At 42.0% G+C, this 21,273-nt stretch overlaps 1 protein-coding gene across 1 annotated transcript; it reads right to left on the bottom strand.

The window, feature by feature from the left end:
* Nucleotides 1–4,205: 4,205 nt before the first annotated feature.
* On the bottom strand, nt 4,206–19,995 carry DLEU7 (deleted in lymphocytic leukemia 7). Its single transcript, XM_060129328.1, has 2 exons — nt 19,537–19,995; nt 4,206–4,692 (listed from the first exon to the last, which is right to left on the bottom strand). Exons 1-2 carry the CDS (start codon nt 19,993–19,995, stop codon nt 4,486–4,488), a joined length of 666 nt encoding a protein of 221 aa, XP_059985311.1. The 3' UTR covers nt 4,206–4,485.
* Nucleotides 19,996–21,273: the final 1,278 nt, after the last annotated feature.

Below are 21,273 nucleotides of genomic sequence, written 5' to 3'. Positions count from 1 at the left end.
GTATTTTCAGTAAGGGGATTAGAGAGGCCTTTTTAATGAGGTGACATTGGAGTCAATACCTACTTAAAGCAGACGAGAGAAAAGTCTTTCAAGCAGAGCGAAAAGCAAGTGCAAAGGCCCTGAGACCAGTTGTGTTTGAAGAGGTGAGAGTGGCAAAGAGATCAGTGTTGTTAGAACAGAAGTGCGACAAGAGATGGATCAGAGGCAGAATTTGGATTCCATTCTGAGTAAAACAGGCAGCCATTGGTGGGTTTAGAGCAGAGCAATAATTGATCTGGTTTATATTACTCTGGTTGATGTGTGGAGAATAGATAATGAGAAGACACCAGTGAAGTAGTCTGACAATTCAGGAAGGTACTGCAATATTCCAGGCAGGAGATAATAGTGGCTACGGAAGTGGTCAGAAGTAATCTGATTGGAGATGTATTTTGAAGGTTTTGCTGATTGAGTGGCTAGAGGTGAGAGTAATAGAGGAGACAAGGATGGCTTCAGTGTTTTTCTTTTTTGCCTATGTGACTGCACGCATATGAGCCACCACCACATGAGATTTAGAGGATGGGGAGAAGCAGGGTTGGTAATCAAGAATTCCATTTTGGAATTTGAAATGCCTTGTAGACATTCAAGTAAAGACATCCTGTAGTCAGTTGCTACAGGAGTCTGGAGTTCAGGGCGAAAGACATATACCTGGGTGTCATTGGTGAATAGCTGGTAATTTAAAAATCACCATGGAGTAAGTGTAGATAGAGAAGAGGACCTAGACTGAACCCTGAAGCACTCCAAAATTAAGAAGTTAGGGAGATGTGGAGGAACCAGGAAACAGTTCTGTGAAGTGAGCTACAAAAAAGGTAAAACCATGAAAGTCTGCTGACGCGGAAATCAGAATAAGAAAGTGATTCATGTAGGGAGTAATCAATTGTGTCAAAAACTGTTGATAGATGAAATAAGATGAGCACTGAGAATTTACCCTTGAATTTATCAGTGGGGCAGTCATTAGGGACCTTAACAAGAGCAATTTTCATGGAGTTGTGGGTACAAAATCCATTTGGTATGAGTTCAAAAGGGAATCAGAAAAAACAAATTGTAGACAACTAATTTAGACTATTGCAATCAATTTTGCTCTTAAGGTAAGGAGAAAAATAGAGTTGTAGCTGGAGAAATTGTTGTTTAAAGATTGGAGGGTGGGAGGGAGGCTCAAGAGGGAGGGGATATGGGGATTTATGTACACCTGTAGCTGATTCACTTTGTTATACAGCAGAAACTAACAACACTGTAAAGCAATTATACTCCAATAAAGATGTAAAAAAAAATCAGTAATATAAAAAAAAATTAAAAAAAATAAAGATTGGAGATCCTATAACATAATATCATGCTGATGGAAATGCTCCCATTAAGAAGCAAAAACTGGTAATGCAGACAAAGGAATGAATGCAAAAGGCAAGTCTTCAAGTAAGTGAAGAGAGGACAGGGTCCAGGGCCTGAGTGGTTGATCAGCTTCAGGTAGGAGCAGGGCAAGTCCTCCTTATAACAAAAGGGTATCAGGGTATATGGTAGATCTGTTAGTGTGAAGATGAACATGCTCTTCAGAGGGCTTTTTTTTTTTTTTCCAGTGCCATCGGAAGCAAGGTCATCAGCTGAGAATGAGAAAAATGAAGAAGAATCAAGTTTGAGAAGGTATGGAACAAACCCCTCAGAGAGTAATTGTCAAGGACAGCACTGAATCGCCCAGTGAATTTTCTAGGACAGCACTACCCTATAGAAATACAATGCAAGCCACAAATTAAATTTCAAATTTTCTAGTAGCCACCTTAAAGAGGTAAAACAAAACTGATAAAATTAATTTTAAGAATGTATTTTATGGGCTTCCCTGGTGGTGCAGTGGTTGGGAGTCCGCCTACCGATGCAGGGGACACGGGTTCGTGCCCCGGTCTGGGAAGATCCCACATGCCGCGGAGCTGCTGGGCCCGTGAGCCATGGCCACTAAGCCTGCGCGTCCGGAGCCTGTGCTCCGCAACGGGAGAGGCCACAACAGTGAGAGGCCCGCGTACTGCAAAAAAAAAAAAAAAAGAATGTATTTTATGTAACCAAATATATTCAAAATATTATCATTTCAGCATGTATCTGTATAAAAAAATTATTGAGATCTTTTACATTCTTTGTTTTTAATGATAAAAACAATTTTAGTTTAAAAGCCAACGTGCGTTTTACATTTTCAGCACATCTCAATTCAGACTAACCGTATTCAAGTGCTCAAAGTCACATGTGGCCAGTGGTTGCCATATTGGACAATGCAGTCCTAGGAAATGAAGTAGCACTAATGGAGGACATGAGGGTCCCTTGAGATTGCAAGCCATGAATTGAAGTGAGTTGGCATAGCCGTGTGTTGTTCTTAAGCCATATTCAGAACTCACGAGCAGACATGGGAGTAGGAGGAGAGCTGGTCTTGACCAAGAATGGAGTTTTGCCAGCAGCACTCAACCAAAGGGAAGAAAAGAAGAGAGCAGCATGTACAACCAAATGATTATACAGACTGAGCAAAGAACATAAGCCACAGAAGTAAAAATGTGTGTGTGTGTGTGTGTGTGTGTGTGTGTGTGAAAAAGTGGTAGGGGCCATGGAAGTTCTAGTAGAGTCAAAGAACTTTTAGAATTATAGCTGCTATGCAATATACAAAGATGTCTAGAATAATCCTTGCCCTCAGGCAAGCCAATCTTGATGGCAGGTATAGCAATAGCCATGCTATAAGATGGTGTGTGATAAATGCCTGTGCAGCAGCACAAAGTGTGTTTTTATGTGAGTTCAGAGGAGGAAGAGCCCACATCCTACTGGGATGATCCAGGAGGGCTCATGAAAGAAATGGTGAATAAATCAGGCCTTGAAGGATGAATGGGGTTTCAACTGGTCTGTGGGAAACACACTGCAAAGTGAGGAAAAAGCACAAGTACAGACAGGAAAGCAAAAATCTTCAATATTTCTTGGAATAGGAGTTATAAAAAACCCATAATATTAATATTTATTGATAGGGATATTGACTACAATGGGAAGGCAGCCTATAATAATGCTATGTCTTTAGAGAAGAGTCTTGGAATAATTTCCGTGGGGAAAGACAGCACCATAAAGTACAGTGGTACCCCCAGAATACAGTGTTTCCTAGGAGTGCGAGAACAATGTGCTAAAGATTGTTCCCAAGAAATGAATGCCCTTCCCTTCTGGCCCATCCTTTCCCCTATACACACATGCACATGCATAAATACACACCTCTCATCTTTCATGTAAAATTCAGTCTCATAAATTTATTTCTCTTCTACGGAAATGGTCAGTAACATCTAAAAAGAAGCAATATACTTATCTTAAGATTGTGGAAGAAAATATGTGAAACCAACTAGGATTAGAATATGTGAGATTAAAAAGGCTTTGATTATTCTTATCACTTAATTGTTTTAACAGTAGGTATACTCTTACCATACAGACCCAGTTTATAATTCCTTCAGAAAACAAGCTACATTATACTCTTTTCTTTCTAAATCTGATGCCATTTCTATTAAAACTTTAAGGGAAAAGCAGCACTTCAATTTACTTTGGTTCTCAACGCGGTCACCATTAAACAACAGGAAATTTGGTTTTTCCTAAGCATGTGTAGATTTTTGTTGCAAAAAAAGTCACTCTCTCTTTTCCTTACTCTAAATATTTAGGGAAATCTGCCAGTATATCCACTCCGTCCTTTCTTTTCCAAGAATTTCCTACTTCAGTGGGAATATTTAGAAAGAGTATGAGAAACTAGATGTTTTCACGTGAGACTTTAATAATACTGTACTTTGTACTTACATATCATATAGCCTTGGTACTTCAGAGCTCATTACCATTAATTTACAAATCAGTAGATGAAAGCACAAGGTTTGGAAGCAGCTCTTCGCTGCCCAACAGCAAGTTATTAATGCCAATATTGGAACTGATAATTACTGACACATGTGGTGTGGTCCTACAACATCCAGAGATCATTCTCATAACACAAAATGAAGTGCTCAGTAAGTAGAACATATCAATTACCAAATATCCCATTTATTCAAAATAATTTGAAAAACCATGGAGCTCTAATCATCCAATAGCCATATTAAACCTCATAGGCCTACATTAATATGAATGTAGATTAAGGTGTCATTCAATTAAAATTAACACTTAATATATATTCATAAATGTATATACACATGTAACCCAGTCAGTTCCACAAAGTGGAATATATTTCAATCAAAAAGTCAGCAAATATGTCAAGACACTTAAAAATGTGAACTACTGCTTTAAAAATTTTTCACGAACATGCTATAATTCCCAAGGGTTACAGATGCCACTGGTCAGACTGCTATATATGCTACCAAGTCTCTCCTTCCTGGGAATAAAAACATCCATTGTCTGCTGATCCACTTAGGAATTTAAGGTAGCCAGTTCTCTTAGCAGTGCTCGCTGTGGTTTTAATTCCAGTGTCTTGAACACTCATATGTCTGGGAGATTCTGTAAGATCTGTCTCAAGGAAGCACAGGCTACCATGTGGGCATCCGAAGGAAGATTAGCAAGAGACTGGATCAGCTTCTTGACTATCATCTTCAAACACTGGTGAGCAGCACTCAAATCTCTGTCAAACTGCTGTCCTTCAATCTGCAGAGCCAAATGACTGCAGATGTTTCTAAACTCAACACTGTCCTGAAATGAAGACCAAACACAAACAAGCAATTAGATAGGTTATGGAAGACAGTTGTTGTGTTTTGTGTACCCAGTTTCCAGTCCAGTCTTCTGATGACAGAACCTCGATTTTTCTCTCAGAGAACTACTCTCCTCCATTCTCAGCCTATGTAGTTTGACCAAAGCTGACTCCACTCCACAGCTCCAGGGACCAGGTCAATCAGAGCACATCATCCCTCAGCCACTTGGACTGGCCAAGGATGGACAGATTACCTAAGGCAGGCCAATAAGCCACAGTCCCAGAATATTTGTTAGACTGGGAAAGAGAAGTTCTGTTCTACTGGAGCTGTTGGAAAACATCTTGCCACCATAAGGAGAGAATTCAAATGAAAGTGAGGCCAACACAGAAAAAAAAAGTAGAAACAAGAGATTAAAGGAGACTGATTCCAATTACATTTTCTGAGCATGTCAATCTAGCTGTACTTGAACAATAAATCCCAGGATTTTTTAGCTATCTGAATCAATAAATATTTCTTTTTACTTAAGCCACTTGGAGTTGAGTTTCTCTTATTTGTTCCTAAAAGAGCTTTGACGAATATACAAATAGACTTCCTTCTTATTATTCCATAATCACTGTCTTCAAGATTCCAATACAGGATTTGGTATTTAATGAACATGGTCCCAAGAAATGTCCAGTGCAGATTTAGAAATAGTTCATTGGTAGCTTTAAAGAATGAGCTAATTAAATAGATTTTTTTAATCCTCAGATATTCACATTCTAAAATCCATTACATATAAATGGTACTCTGAAATTATTCCATATCAGAGATAATGTTGACTATATGTTTTATTTTAAATACAGTTGATTCAGACAACACAAGTTTGAACTGCACAGGTCCACTTCTATGCAATTTTTTCCAATCAATATGTACTACAGTACTACACTGTCCACAGTTGGTTGAATCCGTGGATTTGGAAGCATGGAGATGGAGGGCCAACTGTAAAATTATATGCACACTTTTGACTGCTTGGGGGGTTGGCACCCCTAACCCCCCATCCTTCAAGATTCAAATGTACACATAACTGACTCCCCCAGACTTCTGGTTCTGGCACATGGCACATGTAGTTTCCCCGTAATGCCTTGCTACTATATTCTAAATAATACAGAACAGACATCCTTTCTGAGCTTGCAAGAAGGTAATGGAAATCCCCAAGGACCAGGTATAAAAGAAAAGTAGATTGCTTTAGCTGCCTGCCAATACCTATCAAGAAAAGAAAGTTGGTCTCTCTTGAGCTGGGTTTGGTGTGGAAGGTGAAGTTGACCGTATGAATTTGTAACTGTGGACCTATACTACACAGTAGTTCAAGTTTGTAGTTGTCCTCTATACCATATGCATGTTCTTGGAACACTCATGCCAAGACATTAATTTAAAAATTGGAACTGGTCTGAGATACCCATGGACACATGGCAAAAGCAAACAAAAGCCTATTCCACAGAAACATGTTCACAACCCATGCCCCTCAGTAGTAGTCCCATAAAGCTCTGTCGAAGACAAACTCAGAATATGAAATTTTCAGTACAATCCACCATGATATAGTAGATGCAATGTAGGGCAGGATTGAACTCCAAGAATTTCATATATAGACTGTAAAATATATTTATAATGATTAAAGATATAAAAGAAGAAATAAAGTGTCCTAAGAAAAAACAGGCTTGAAAAAGAACCCAGTACCACTGCTAGAAATGACAACTGTCATGACACATTAAAAACTCAATGTTAAACACCTGAATAAATACATATGAAGTGAAGATTAGTAAACTGGATGGTAAATTTGAGAAAATTACCCAGAATGCAAAATAAAGTCATGGGAAATATGAATGAGAAGTTACGTGACATGGATTGCCAGAATGACAAGGTACAACAGATACATTTCCAGGAGAGACAAGAAAAAGAATGGGGGAGAAGCAGTAGTCAAAGAGAATACTGGATAAAAATTATCCCAGAGTGATTCAGATGATCCCAAATTGATCCTTAGATTCAGGAAACAAAACAAGCTTTGAGCAGAAAAAGTTAAACGAAATCCAAATCTAAACTCATTAAGGTAAAAGTGCTCTTAAAAGCAACCAGAAAAGAAAAAGACGAGTTCAGTCTGGATGACCAGACAGCCAACTTCTAAGCAGTAACAATTGAAGATAGAGTAGAATAATATCCTCAAATAACTGTCAACCAAGATTTTTTTTTTTTAGTCCCACTAAACTACCATTTAAACATCAGGGCCAAGTAAATATACTTTTATTTAAAAGCACAAAAGGACTTACCACAAATAGACTCGCACTATCAGATCTTCTTAAAGATATAATTCATAAAGAGGAGATTCAACTCAGAAAGAAAGGATGTAAGAAGCAACAGTGAACAAAGAAACTTAAAAACACAGTGTAAATCTGAAGATTTGATTAATCAAAACAAAAATTATAACAACTAACTTGGAGTTTAAAAAAGCAAGATGGTAGGGCTTCCCTGGTGGCGCAGTGGTTGAGAGTCCGCCTGCCGATGCAGGGGACACGGGTTCGTGCCCCGGTCCAGGAAGATCCTACATGCCGCGGAGTGGCTGGGCCCGTGAGCCATGGCCGCTGAGCCTGCGCGTCCGCAGCCTGTGCTCCGCAACGGGAGAGGCCACAACAGTGAGAGGCCCGTGTACCGCAAAAGAAAAAAAAAAAAGCAAGATGGTTCTAAAATGCCGAGTAGCAAAACTGATAAATTTCAGGCTTGTTAAGTATACATGTAAGAAATGTAAGGATCATCGTTAAAAGTAGAGGAATAGGAGGCCCGGGAGGCAGCACCGAGCAGGATGGAGCACAAGTGCTCGGCGGCACCTTCCCGGACCTAGCAAAGCTCTGCAGGCTTCGATGCCCCTTTCCTGCAACCTTCGGGAGACCGCGCTCGCTGCAGCGGACCGCGAGAATATCCGAAAGTGACAGCGTGGGAGATTCTATCCATGGGAAACCTTCCTTGATGTACAGATTTGGGGGAAAAAAAGGTATAGAAATAATAAAATTTCAAAATCAGCAGAGGGAAAAGGTATATCAAAACCTTTTTGATTCTACTGATAGAAGGTAAAAATGGAGAAATAAAAATACAAACATAAAGCAGGTGAATAGAAAGCACCAAATAAATCACCTTGTGAAATGCAGTGGTTGCCAGGTTGGATTTTCAAAATCTATCTATACACTGCTTACGAGCAACACGTTTAAAACTAAAAACACCTAAAGATTGAAAGTAAATGTAAATATACTAAATATACATCAAGCAAAGAGAAGTCAAAATAAATCCAGAAAAATCATTATTAGGGATAAAATAAACTGCATTTAATAAAAGGAACTATTATTCCCCAAGAAGATATGACAGTTTTGTACTTGTGTGTGTCTAATATGATAATCTCAATTTACATTCAATCCCCAGACATAAAGACTGATTTTAACGCATCTTTCTCAGAAACTGATCAAACAACAGGACATTCAGCCTAGAGAGAAAGGATTGAAAATCTTTTCTAATCATAAGCTTGGTCTAATGGAGATAAGCAAATATACATTATTCTCAAACATCTATGTATTACTTATGAAAGATGACTTTAGGATAATGCCACAGTCTCAACTAATATCAAAGTGTATATCACTCAAATCACAAAGCAAATAAATGAGAAATCAGTAATGTATATAACCTTCCCAAAACATGTATGACTTAATCCACTTCTAAATAATTCATAAGTCAGTGGAAAAAATAATTGAAATTTTAAAATGCTCTATACTGAACAATTATGGAACTACTGTATCACAATTTGTGGGCTGTAGCTCCAGTGAGAAAAGCATAGACTTAAATTCTTATATAAGTAAAGAAAAACCACTTAAACACTGAAAACCCCTGAGCTAAAAATTCAACTTAAAAACTTAAGAAAAATAGATAATCCAAAAAAAAAGAAGAACTAAAAGTTGAACCAAAGTTTGATGAGGAACTAGTTTTCTTCCTAATTCTGTGTAGAAAGAGAAGCTATTCTTTTCCCTAATAAAAACTCTCTCACTTGGGTAAGAAGAAGGACCTGGGTTTCTGGCAAAATGTTGATTAGAAAACATCCTCCAAGAAACAAAACAGACATCCATTCATTCAATTCAGCAAAACAACAGCAGCAGGACTCCGTGTGGGCTAACACAGCACAGTCCCCTTATTTGAGTATTCACAGGCTACCACCCTTCCTGCTTTTTTTCTCTTTAAAGCATTCTTGCTTCCCTGCCCTTGAGTATTGCTCATGTCTGTTCAGAAGGTATCAAGGGGCTACTTAGATAATCTGTCCCACAGTTTATGGGGTCACCTATATTGCTGCAGCACATTGCTTGGGAATGAGAAAGTAGGGGGAAAAAATGACTCTGGACTACTTTCCCAAGATCCACATCAAGGGAAATTGTCCACTTGCTTTATAGAAGTAATCCAACTCTAAGTACAAAGTGGAAGGATCAAAGACAACATGCAAAAGGAAATTTAAAATAGAAGGAACCACTGAAATGTGTGCTGACGTGTGCCTATTAGCCAGTCTGCAAAGGCATTCATCACCCAAAGAAGATTAAAATGCCTTTAAAAATATATTTGTGGGCCTAAAATCTGAAGTCAATTTCACATTTACTGTAAAGAAGCAAAGAAGGCATCTTTGGGGGAAATTATACATACAATAAAATTCCACTGCTGGGCTGTACTGGTCCCTGAGGCCCTGGGTAAACTTCAGATCTCTGGCGAGCTTTGCAAAGTCTCTTTATTTTACTATTTTAGTACAGTATTTCCATTTAATCCTTTCTCAAATATATTAACAGTCAAAGAAAACAAATTAATAGGAATAGGCTTTCCATGGGACTCTTAAGCCAAGGAAGGGAAAAATAAAACAGGTGGTCACTTCTCTTCCTTTCTGGAAGGTCTGAAAGCCAACTATGGATCCAGTAATCATGGCTTCCAACCCAGCTTCTACTGCAGAAGGTAGGAGCCACCAGTGACAGCCTTAAGGCAACAGCATATTAAATGGCTCATGGACTTTCGGTGGAAACTCACATGATCAATATTGGTGATGATTTCACTTATGGTGCTTTCCACTCAATGACAGAGTATATCCTCCCAGCAGCTTTTATTTAGCAAGTCCCAGATGCTTCCAAAAATGATGTAATATCTTACACTGTGCCTTGAGCGCTTTGCCAGAATTAGAACATGATGGTGGCTGAGCAATCTAAAAGCAGGTTTTGGAACTTCTAAAGCCTTGTGTAATCTCAGATTTTTGGACACGAAATGTATTGATTGCTACAGGGGTCCAAATTGATGGCCAGCATTTACATTTTAAAGTGAGTTGAGGGACTTCCCTGGCGCTCCAGTGGTTAAGACTTCGCCTTCCAATGCAGGGGGTACGGGTTCCATCCCTGGTTGGGGAGCTAAGATCCCACATGCCTCATGGCCAAAAAACCAAAACATAAAAAAAAGAAGCAATATTGTAACAAATTCAATACAGACTTTAAAAAATAAATAAATAAAGTGTGTTGAGATAATGTCTCGTGACTCAACTAATCTACTGGGGTAACGGCCTCGGCCTATTTGCCTCAGTTAATAAATCAGTTAAATTGATTTCAAACATGTATCTAGTCTCCACTACATGACTTATTACTACACTAGATGAAAGACAATAAGACATGGTACCTGATCTCTAAAGAACTTATAATTTAGTAGGAGAAATGAGACACATACAGCATATCTCCAAATGTCCAGTGAAATGTGATGAGGGCTATGGAAAAAACACAAAAGCCCAATCCTATGGAAGAACAGACATTTGTAGACTCACAATCTAAGCATTGCACAGAGTTCAAACAGAGCTCGTTCTGTGGGTGAATCCTTTCAATAGCATACCTGATGTGCACTTGTCCAGAATTTGCTTGGCTACACTGGAGAAACTCATGTGCTTAGGAAGCAACCCATTAGAAGAGATGGCTCTAGCTTTTAGAACATTTCTTCCTAATTTTTAGCTGAAATCTGCCCTGTGGTAGGCAGAATTGTGTCTCTTCCCAGACCTGTGAGTATGTTACATTACATGGCAAAAGGGACTTTACAGATGTCAGTTAGGAAGTGCAGCACTCCAGGCAGCTTCAAAGGCCCCTGGGAATGAAAGCTCAATCCTTCATAAGCACCGGAATAGCTATTAGAGCCCTGGTTCTATCCTTTAGGTAAGCCATCCGTGGACAAGTCATTTTATCTATGGAATATTCAGTTTTCTCATCTGTAAAATGGGAAAAATAATAGCTACCATGAGAAGTCCAATTAGCTCATGAATATGAAAGCTCTTTGTATTTATAAAGCATGCCGTCAATCTAAAGTTATGAATAAAGTACTCCACTAAATGGGAGGTCAGTAAGAAGAGGAGAGGAAGGAAGTGTAGAAGAGAAAAGAAAAATATTCTCTACAGAAACTTGGAATCTGATTGGTGAGATAAAACCTATTAAAACCCTTCAGTGGAGATGTGACACAGAATAAGATTAAGGCTCAGAAAGAGTAGCCAAGTTCACCTCAGATGCAACAGAATGTCTACCATCAAAAAAACCTGAAAATAACAAGTGTGGGTGAGGATGTGGAGAAATTGGAACACTTGTGCACTGCTGCTGGCAATGTAAAAATGCTGCAGACACTTTGGAAAACGGTATGGAGTTTCCTCAAAAAAATTAAAACTAGAATTGCCATAGGATCCAACACTTCCACTTCTGGGTACATATCCAAAAAAACTGAAAGCAGGATCTCAGAATGTTATTTGCACACCCATGTTCATAGCAGCATTATTCACAACAGCCAGGAGGTGGAAGCAGCTCAAGTATCCATGGACACATGAACAGATCAACAAAATGTGGTCTATGTATGCCATGGAATACTACTGAGCCTTAAAAGGGAAGAAAATTCTAACACATGCTACAACATGGATGAATCTTGAGGACATCATGCTAAATGAAATAGGCCTGTCACAAAAGGACAAATACTGTATGATTCCTCTTATATGTGGTACCTAGAGTAGTCAAACTCATAGAAATTAAAAGTAGAATGGTGGTTTCCAGGGGCTGGAGGGAGGGGGGATATGGGGACTTCTTGTTTAATGTGTGTAGGGTTTCCAGATTTGCAAGATGAAAATGTTATGGAGATTGTTTGCACAAAAACGTGAAGTACTTAACACTACCCTTAAAATGGTAAATTTTGTTTTGTGTTTTTCAATACAATTTTTTTAAAAAAGTGGTTGAGACCATCAGATTATTGCCAGCCTTTGTAGAAGGGAATGGAAATTTGGGTGAGGCATCAGCAAAGTGGCAGGTGAGAAGGACTGTATAGACACTATAATAAGAGAGGTGGTGTTGGAGAAAGCAGTATTTAACTCATAGGGAAAAGAGATGGCCCCACAATGAGAATGAATGATACCAGCAAAGGCTTGGAGCCAAGCAGGGGCTAGGACTGGCAGGAGTCCAGTCTGAGAAAAACAGAGCTTTGTGTTGCCTATCAGGATAAGCTAGTGCAGACAGCCTTGAATGTCAAGTCCCTGGAACTTCTGAGCGTGGGAGGAACATGGCAAACCAGTGTTTGAAGAACACTGGTCAGGCCTATGAGCCTGAGCACCTACTAGGCACCAGGCTCCAAGCGAGGCTCCTAATATACCTTATTTCACTCAGTCCTCACAACTGTCCATGAATGAGAGATGAAAAGAAATGCTGCTTGGAGAGATTAAATGACATCCCTAAATCGCACAGCAAGTAAGTGGCAGAGCTGGAATTAACCTCTCTCTCAAAACTCAAGTATTCATCAGAGACACCCCAAATCAGAAACTGGGCCAGATGCCAGGATGACAGAGAGAGCAGAGCTCGCCATCCAGTGCTGGGGACAGACTAATGAATGAGAAGTACAGAGCTGCAGATGCCACCATGGGGTGAACAGGGACACCATGGAAGCAAGCTGGGAGGCACCCAACTAGCTTTGAGTGAGAAACAAAAATGTCTCTATGTGAATTGTTTCATGTTTGTTTTCTGGCTATATTCATGCTATTTTTCTTAAGGTTAACTAAGTGTTACAAAGCTCAAATTTGCAATGGTCATATCCAAAGTGAAGATTGTCCCATTGGTCCAGCCCTCTTCCCTGCAACATAGTTGAGAGGGTGTGGTTATCTGGAAGGGATTCAAGGCATGGAACCTTCCACGCCCCATGTAAAGCCAACTCCTAGCTAATTAGAGACCTCCTAGTTGGAGCTCTCCCTTCCTCCGGTCTGTTCTCTCCTACCCAGTGTAAGGGAGGTCTCTTAGAAAATCCACCCCACTTGTACTTTTCTGCATGACGCATTGTATTTATTAGGAATGTGCACTTCTGAAATCTTTGAACAACTGAAAATGCACCTGCAAAGTCCAAAAAGGGAAGAAAAGTTAAGCCCATTTTTAGCTTCTTATTGAAAATAAACACTCCCATCAAAACCAAAGGCTTAAAAGCAAAAACAATCTAGCATTAGGAGTCAGTTTCAAAGCTTGTTTTCTGAAACCAACACCAATAGGTAATAAAGTCAAAAATATAATATGACTTTATAGGCTCTATAATGCAGGTAATTTTAAACAATACACAAAGAAGGTTTTTGGGTTTTTTTCTATCACATCATCTTCAAAATCACTTCTAGATCTACAGGAACTATAAATCAATTCACATTCCCTTCACCCCTGGCTTTAAAATAAGTTGGTTCTTTACAAAACAGTCATTTCTTGAGCTATATTCTCTTATAATGGCCTCCACAAACGTGTTTTCTCTCACATTTTTCCCTCTCACTCTCCCTGAATGCCTAACGTACTCTACAGAGGGTATTAATGGAAGAAAGAGCTTTCCTCCAGCTTTCTGTGATGAGGTCTGACCTTAATGAACTTCGGCCTGGACAGCAAACCACTCTCCACTAAAGTTTCCCAGGGCTGGGAACTACGAGGGAGCACAAATCTCTTCCCTACACCCAACACAACCCTCCATGCTAGATGTGCACATAAAATGGGAGTGTCGTTTCTCTACTTTAGAGCGGCGTTATGAAAACCATACTATCAGGAACAGTATACTACAAATTGCCCCAACTGCATTTTGTTCATTGACATCTGGCTTTGAACAGCAAAGTCACAGGGCCCAGATCAATCACCAATTGCCTAAACTCTAGGTCAATCTCAAATAGATATGCAACTTCGTATTAATAATGCACCCAGTGAAGAACCGCAGTATCTGCCAGTCACCATAAAAAGTCTATCGCCCACAGGAAATTAAACATTTTTACTTGTGGTGTACCCAGTGTAAACGCTCACAAGTAACTAAGGTTCCTTATGCATTTGCTTTGGGTACAGTACCATTTTCATCAGAAAAGTCTCATGAAAAGCACTTTGTGATGGATACAAGCACTTGATTCAGGTATGCTCACAAGGCAAACCCCAAAATTGTAAAATAAAGCAAGGCAGCATTTCCACAAGACATTAAACATAAGTAGGTTTGTTTTAGGGCCTGCCTGCAATATCTTTCCCTAAATGTTCATTTCAGAAAGCTTTTATGTCCTGATTTTCATATCATTCACTTTATAAGGAATAACAGAGCTATAACTGAGCTACTTCTAGAGCTGTCACTTGGCCTTTTCCTGACATAAAAGCACAATTTTGTCCCAGACAAAGAGCAATCCCCTGGCTAAGGCTACTAATAATATAACCATGAGAATTTATTTCTTCAATCGAATATTAGCAATTTTTAAAGACACAATTCCCAAATTTGCAGAAACTGGCTTCACTAACCAATGTTAATGGGGAAGAAAAGCACTCATCATCAATGTCTGCCTCTGAGTAACTCAATATCCACACTTGCAGTTTGCAAAAAGCCTTAGCAATGACTGTGAAGCCAAAGCCAACAGTTTTACAACCACTGCTCTTGCTCTGTGGAATGAGAAAACCAGCATGGACCACTGAACGTGAGAGAATTATTGGTACCAGAATTAGTTAATTGCAATGGGTGAGCTCACAGGCAAGTTTTATCTGCAATGGCAGGAAAGTTCTTCTGCCTCTAAAAGCTGGCATCAGCCATTGTTTCCATGAAACTTGCTTCAGAACAGAACTCTTGGAAACCGTAAATGTTTTTAACTATCAAAGGAAGACAGACAAAACTCAACCAGAGTGACTTCATGATTGGCTTAGTTAATGATCTCTTTGGGTTGGTCATTTTTAGTAGTTTTTAAAATCCTAGACTCTCTTCCTTCTGGTGCTCCACACATTTCTGTGCTCCCTTTGGGTGGCAAGTATTATAGCATCTTTGCCAGTGTTGCTAGTTTGATAAAGATTTCCTACGTTTACCTGGGGCTTTTTGTCACTATGTAAGGTGATCATCATTAGAGGAGACACAAATCACCCAGTGTTAGGGACTGAATTGTGTTGCACCAAAATTCATATGTTGAAAACCTGACTTGCAGTGTGACTGTATTTGGAGATAGGATCTTTAGGGAGGTAATTAAAGTTAAGTTACATCATAAGGATGGGGCCCTAATCCAATAGGATTGGTGTCCTACAAGAAGAGGAAGAGACATCCAAGATCTCTCTTTCTCTCTGGCACAGAGGAAAGGCCATGTGAGGACACAGTGAGAAGGTGACAGTCCACAAGCCAGGAAGAGAGCCCTTCCCAGAAACCAAATTTGCTCTTGAACTTCCCAGCCTTCACAACAGTGAGAAAATAAATGTCTGTGGTTTAAGCCACCCAAGTCTGTGGCATTTTGTTATGGCAGCCCAAGCTGACTATGATACTCAGTGTGCAGAATGACTATTGCAGCTGAAGTGGTGTGCAGTGCATGGCATGTATGACCGTGCCCTGACAACTGTGCACTCTCATGTACTTTATTTCAGTGTAATGTTCATAACACCCCTATGAGCTAGCACTGTGATTGGTAGAAACAGTCAGACAAAACCATGTTTGAATCGTGGGCCACTACTTCTTAGCTGCAGACTCTTCAGCAGTTCTAAATTCCTCTGAGCCTCAGTTTCCTCCCGTAATAAATTTTTATCAAGCTGGTTAACTCCATCCTTTCCACCAAATTTAACAAGACTCAGTTTTGTTAAGCATTTTTAACCACCATGAAAAGACTCATTTCATGTTTGTTTGTTTTTGCATGAGTTCGATAATCTCTAAATGCTCAAAAGGAATATCAAGCGTTGGCTTCTTTAAGAAAATAGTAAACTACTGTAAAGATATGCATTATTATTATGGTGAGGGTTTCTCTGCCTTCAGGCCTGAAAATTTCACTCCCTTAATTCTGGTGGTTTGATCAGCGAGTCACTCAATGGTCACATATCTAAGTCAGTCATCAGCCATGGGCTAAAGCTGACCTCTGGAAAGTGGAGGCTTCCTGGAAGTCTCTTTGGGTCATCCTAACTCTGTTTTTGTCAACAGTCTCAAAAGTAAATACAGAGTTCAGGAGTCAGATCCATCAATATCAAGAATGAAATATAATAATAGTCAATAAGACTATTGAAGAAGATTGAGGCATCAATCAATAATAATAAATAATAATAATAAAGTTCAAAGGTATTGCAATTTACCGTGAGCAGCCAGTAGCTAAGACTTTATATGCATTATCTCAATAACGTTAAATACCACTGTTCCCACTTTACAGGTGAGGAGACAGAAGCACAGGAAGGCTAAATAACTTGCCCAAGAGTCTGCAGCAGGAAGTGGCAGAGTAGGTTTGAAATGCTTCATGGGACCTGATCGCTGTCCTGTGCTGTGCTGTTCAAGTGAGTCTTCCTCCTCTCTGTGGCAAGGAATGCCATGGAAGGCACTCCTGACGTTAGGGAAATTTCCACACACTTCCAAGTGACATGCAAGCATTATTTCCTTTAGCAAAATCCTCCTGAAACCATTCTCATGTATAAAATCAATCTGCATGTTCTTAATTTAAAAATATAGAGAAAACTCGTCCAAATCATTTGAATTAACACCAGTAATGATGATGCCAAGTCTGTATAACCAGCCCCCCTGGAGAGACAGACTGCTGTGTCCTTGAGTCTAAGTGCTTTGTAAGCATTACCTTCCAAACCTAATGGAGATACTGCCTTTTCTCCAAACAGCAAACCAAGCAAAATTTCAAGATGCTGGCAAGGAGGCAAGTCATCCAGAGAAACCTCTCCCTGCTTCTCTCCCTTCTGAAAGCACTGGCTGTTCTCAGGAGCCCTGAAACTCATTACTCCCCTGTAGGTGAATAGCAGACTCCAATAGCAAGAATGTTGAGATCCCTGTTCTTTTTTTGTTGTCGTTGTTGTCTATATTCTTTTTTTTTGGGGGGGGGGAGTACAATTGCTTTACAATGTTGTGTTAGTTTCTGCTGTACAATGAAGTGAAACAGCCATACGTATACATATATCCCCTCCCTCTTGGGCCTCCCTCCCCCCCATCCCACCCACCTAGGTCATCACAGAGCACCGAGCTGAGCTCCCTGTGGAGATCCCTGTTCTTAATGGGGACTCTGGGTGCCTCTAGAAACACTGGTAGCAATACATCCAGACATCTGCACGTTTGCTCATGATGGAGAAGAAGGGGACCAAGACTCAAGGGGCTGGGTAGGTGAAGGAAGATTTGAGCAGATCTATGGATTAAGAGGAATTGGCAGAGTGGAAGCACTAGAAAATACAAAGAGAGAGGAAGGAACTGAGAGAAAAAGGTCCAGGGGCAGATGAAAGATTTGCTCCAGCACTTCAGAGAAAGAAGTTATTTGGGAGGCGGAGGGGGTGGGAACCAAACAGTATTTCTTTATTAGAGACAAGAAAGAAGATGATTGGAAATGAGATTTTTTTAGGTAGGATGGAAGATATTTGTGTCAGATGGCCTCAATTTTCTCAGTAAAGGAGTGAGAGGGTTGAGGTTTGGATGAAGAAAGTTTGAGGAGAGTAGAAAATGTTTAGGACAAAAAGTCCAGTAGTAGAGAGGGTTGGAAGGATTACCAAGTAGAAGCGGCAGCTGCATTAACCTCAAGTGGCGTGCTTTATAGTCCAGAGCGGAGGGCGCCATTGCTCCTAAACTGGGTCGGGCCCCTGACAATGGTCTTCCGACCTGACCTTGCCTCTGTGATTTATCAGGGTCCTTCCTTCAGTCATATCAATGGCTGCCTTTTGCCTGCAAGACAGTCCAGGTCCTCAGCATGACCCACAGGCCTTTTCCCACCTGACCCCACCTAACTCTCCAGCATCCTTTTTTTTTGCCTTCTGCCATACTGAACTAATTTTAGTTCCCCCAAAGCCCTAGGCCCTTTCATTACTTCTTGGCCTTGGATCCCACAGCTCCTCTGAAATGCTTTTTCCCTTTAATGCCTGGAGAGTAAACATTCTTTTTTTTTTTTTTTAAAGGTTACCTCCTCCAAGATGCCTTCCAGGATCACCCAAGGTAAAACTGATCACTCAGTCTCTCCTTTTGCCAACCTACCGGTGCCTTGTATACGTTCCTAGTATCACAGCACACTTCATGTGTATCACAGTTTCATTGGCAGGATTTTAAAAAATTTCTTGGCGATACAAAAAAAGGTACCTCTTACAGTCAAGAGCACTGGTGAAATGCAGCTTCATTTTTTAAACTTTTCAGAATGAAGCAATGCTTCACATCTGGAGGCGACCTTATCTCCCCTCCCACCACACACATTAGCAGTATTTGGTTCTGTCAGTTGGGGGGGAGGATATGCTGCTGGCATCTACTGGGTAGAGGCCAGGGATGCTACTAAACATCCTACAGTACATAGGACAACCCCAGAGCAATCATCCAGACAAAAATGTCAGTAGTGTGGAGGTGGAGAAACCCTAGTTCAGAGTAACAATATTTATTCAGGTGAATGCTATGCTTTATTTTTTTTTATTTTAAATCAATCTTTTACAGTATATAGTGCGACCTAATATATATCAATGTTTCCCAAACTTTGGCTTGTAGAGCAAGAATAGCAAGTCTTGAGAAATGCTCTTTCTTCATTACCCCTCCCCCATTTCCTTCCACTAGACTCCCCAGGGAATGAATGAAGCAATGTTCCAGATCAAAATTGAAAAGCCAGAAGGTCTCAGAGAGATTTGTGACCTTAAGCCAATTAGGTTAATGGCAAGGCCAAGACTGGACTCCAGAACCCCAGATTTCCACCAACCCACTCGGCCTGGGAGGCAGCTGCTCTGTTCCCTGGCTAAATCGGCCAACACCGTTTGGTACCTTAAGCGGAAACGTGCCCTACAAAGATGGGCTGCGTGACTTAGCAGGAGTTTAACATGAGTGTTCCTGCTTCAACACCCGGGACCCAGCCCGCTCTCACGCTACTTTATGAGAATTTAGGTTGACTCTGTGAGGCCCCCGAGCTCTGTGTGGAATTGGATTTACGCAAAAACAACTGCGATTCGTAAGTGCGAAGGAACTTCAAATAAATGTAGGTGATTTCGTCATACAAAAGGCAGAGGGAACTTAATACGTATATTTAAGGCTCTGGAGAAACGGCTTTTAATTTGAAAGGGGTGGGAGGAGCTGTCCTCCGTCCCTAGAAGCTTCACATGTGGAAAGGGCCAGAGGAAGGTTTTGGCAAAGCCCTTCTGCATCTCCGTTCTGCAGTGAGGTGGGCCCCAGGTGGGCCCTGAGTTCCCTGTCCCAAGTACCTAATCCCCGGAATGTCACCTCCCTCATTCCCACTTCGAGGTGCTGAATCTCTGGGGGAAGCTCGACTTTGGATCCTGCGACTCAGCCTCGTCTGCATCCCGGTCCGCTGCCCTGCCCCAGGGGGAACCTAAGCAGGGGGATGGATGCTGGAGGCCAGACTCACCTTCAGGTGGATGGGGATGGACCGCTCCTGCTGGAGGGGGCCCAGCAGCGTCTGCTCCACGCTGACCAGCTCCGAGGTCGAGTCCACCACGCGGGCCAGCGCGCTGCGCATCGCCATCTGGGCCAGGGTGCAGGGCCCGCGACCCCGGGGTAAGGGCAGCAGTTCCGCGCCCCCCTCGGCGCCTCGCACCACTTCCACCTCGGGGGAGCTCGCCCGCGCCCCGGACCCCACGTTCCTGGCCCCCTTGCCCCCGCCTTCCTCCCCACGCCCCTGCCCGGCACGGGCCAGCCGTGGGTCTGAGCGACGCTCTGGGGCGGCGGACACGTGGTCCAGGTCGCGTGGGCTCCCGGGGGCGCCCGGACCATCCCCCCAGCCCCACTCCTGCTGCAGAAGCTGCAGGGTGTGCAGAGCCACCATTTGGTGGCTGATGGAGGCCACTAAGGGCGCGGGGCTAGCCATCGCCTCCGCCCGCGGCTCGGCGCGCTCGGCCGGCAGGTGAAGCAGCGAGCGAAGGAGGCGGGGCGTTTGGGGTCGCCAGGGTCACTCTTCCTAAGCCGCAGCTCCTCCGCCTCCTTGCCTCTCTGCGCGTGGGGCCGGTCCCGCCCCCCGCCAGCTGTCAGTGACCTACGCTGGCCACTGCGCTCGCTTCAAGTCCGAATAGGCTTGTTCGGAATCAAGGCTGCCTGAAGTGCTGCTTCCCTTACACCTGAAAATCAGCCAAATGCTGAGCGCTGGTTCCTCCTCCTCTCCAGGGCTTACGCTGGCATGGCCGCTCTGTGTGGATGCATCTATCCGCAGGGATACCCCGCCCCCATCTCCTCTGAAGGATGCCTACCGGTGACCGTTCACGCCTTGGGGACTGGGGATGGGAGTGCACGGGTCAAAGACCCACCGGGAATCGGAAAGTGTGAAGTGCCAGAGAAAAGCTCACAAAACGAAAACTGTGCTTGATCGTCCTCCCTCCGTTTCCCAACCGTAGGGGAATTTTCAGGAGCTTCGTGGAGTAGCCTTCAAGGCTCCTGTCCCCCATACAAAAGAAGGGGACTTGGGTATCTTCTCTGCTTTGCTCCAAGCCACATGTGCTGAGAAGGCCCGACTGTCGAAGCTGAAGTTGCATCAGGGCCCAGCTCTGCCTGTTCCTGAAGCAACTTGCGAAGCAAGGGCTTGGCACTGTCCGGATGAGGAGGCTAAATGAGTTTTTTTGTGAAACTCCCGAAGGACTTAGGCAGCAGAGTTTGAAGCTAAATCCTTTTACGAGCCATGAACCCAGGGACAGCTGTACAAATAGTTGCTGCTTTTAATTAAACCTCACTTCGCTACTTCCTTGACTTAGGAAAAAAGACTGGCAAATTTATGCTTTGATAGATTGGAAACTATTGGTGTGCGATTACACTTAAAAAAAAAAAAAGACATTTGAGGGGAATGGTACGGAGGACTGTCTCAGAGCAGCATGGTTTTTCCACTTTTTTCCTGCATGGGAAACCATGTAGATAACCCCACACGAAGTAAAGCAGAGGACAAGGGTGCAGGCCCATGGCAGACAAGTAGACCCTAGCAGACCCAGAGGATGGGATTTCATTCTTCCTTTAGAAGGGAGAGTCCACCTTTGGTGCTGTGGAATAAGATCTGGGGAGGCCCTTGCATGGGAAAGCTACTCCAGTGAGCCCATTAGTCGAGAAGTGCAGTCATCAGAGATACGGGGAGGGATTTGGGGTCCTTTAAGGTTTCTTTAACTCT

Source organism: Lagenorhynchus albirostris, chromosome 18 (genome assembly GCF_949774975.1).
Source record: "Lagenorhynchus albirostris chromosome 18, mLagAlb1.1, whole genome shotgun sequence".
Classification (NCBI taxonomy): Eukaryota; Metazoa; Chordata; class Mammalia; order Artiodactyla; family Delphinidae; genus Lagenorhynchus; species Lagenorhynchus albirostris.
Note: the sequence above shows the minus strand (reverse complement) of the source record. Positions and strands in the feature narration are given on the sequence as shown.

Coding starts and splice junctions, on each gene's coding strand:
- DLEU7 (XM_060129328.1), bottom strand. CDS start 19,995: ATGGCTAGCCCCGCGCCCTTAGTGGCCTCCATCAGCCACCAAATGGTG. Junction 4,693..19,536: donor CCATCCCCATCCACCTGAAG/GTGAGTCTGGCC, acceptor TCTTCATTTCAG/GACAGTGTTGAGTTTAGAAA.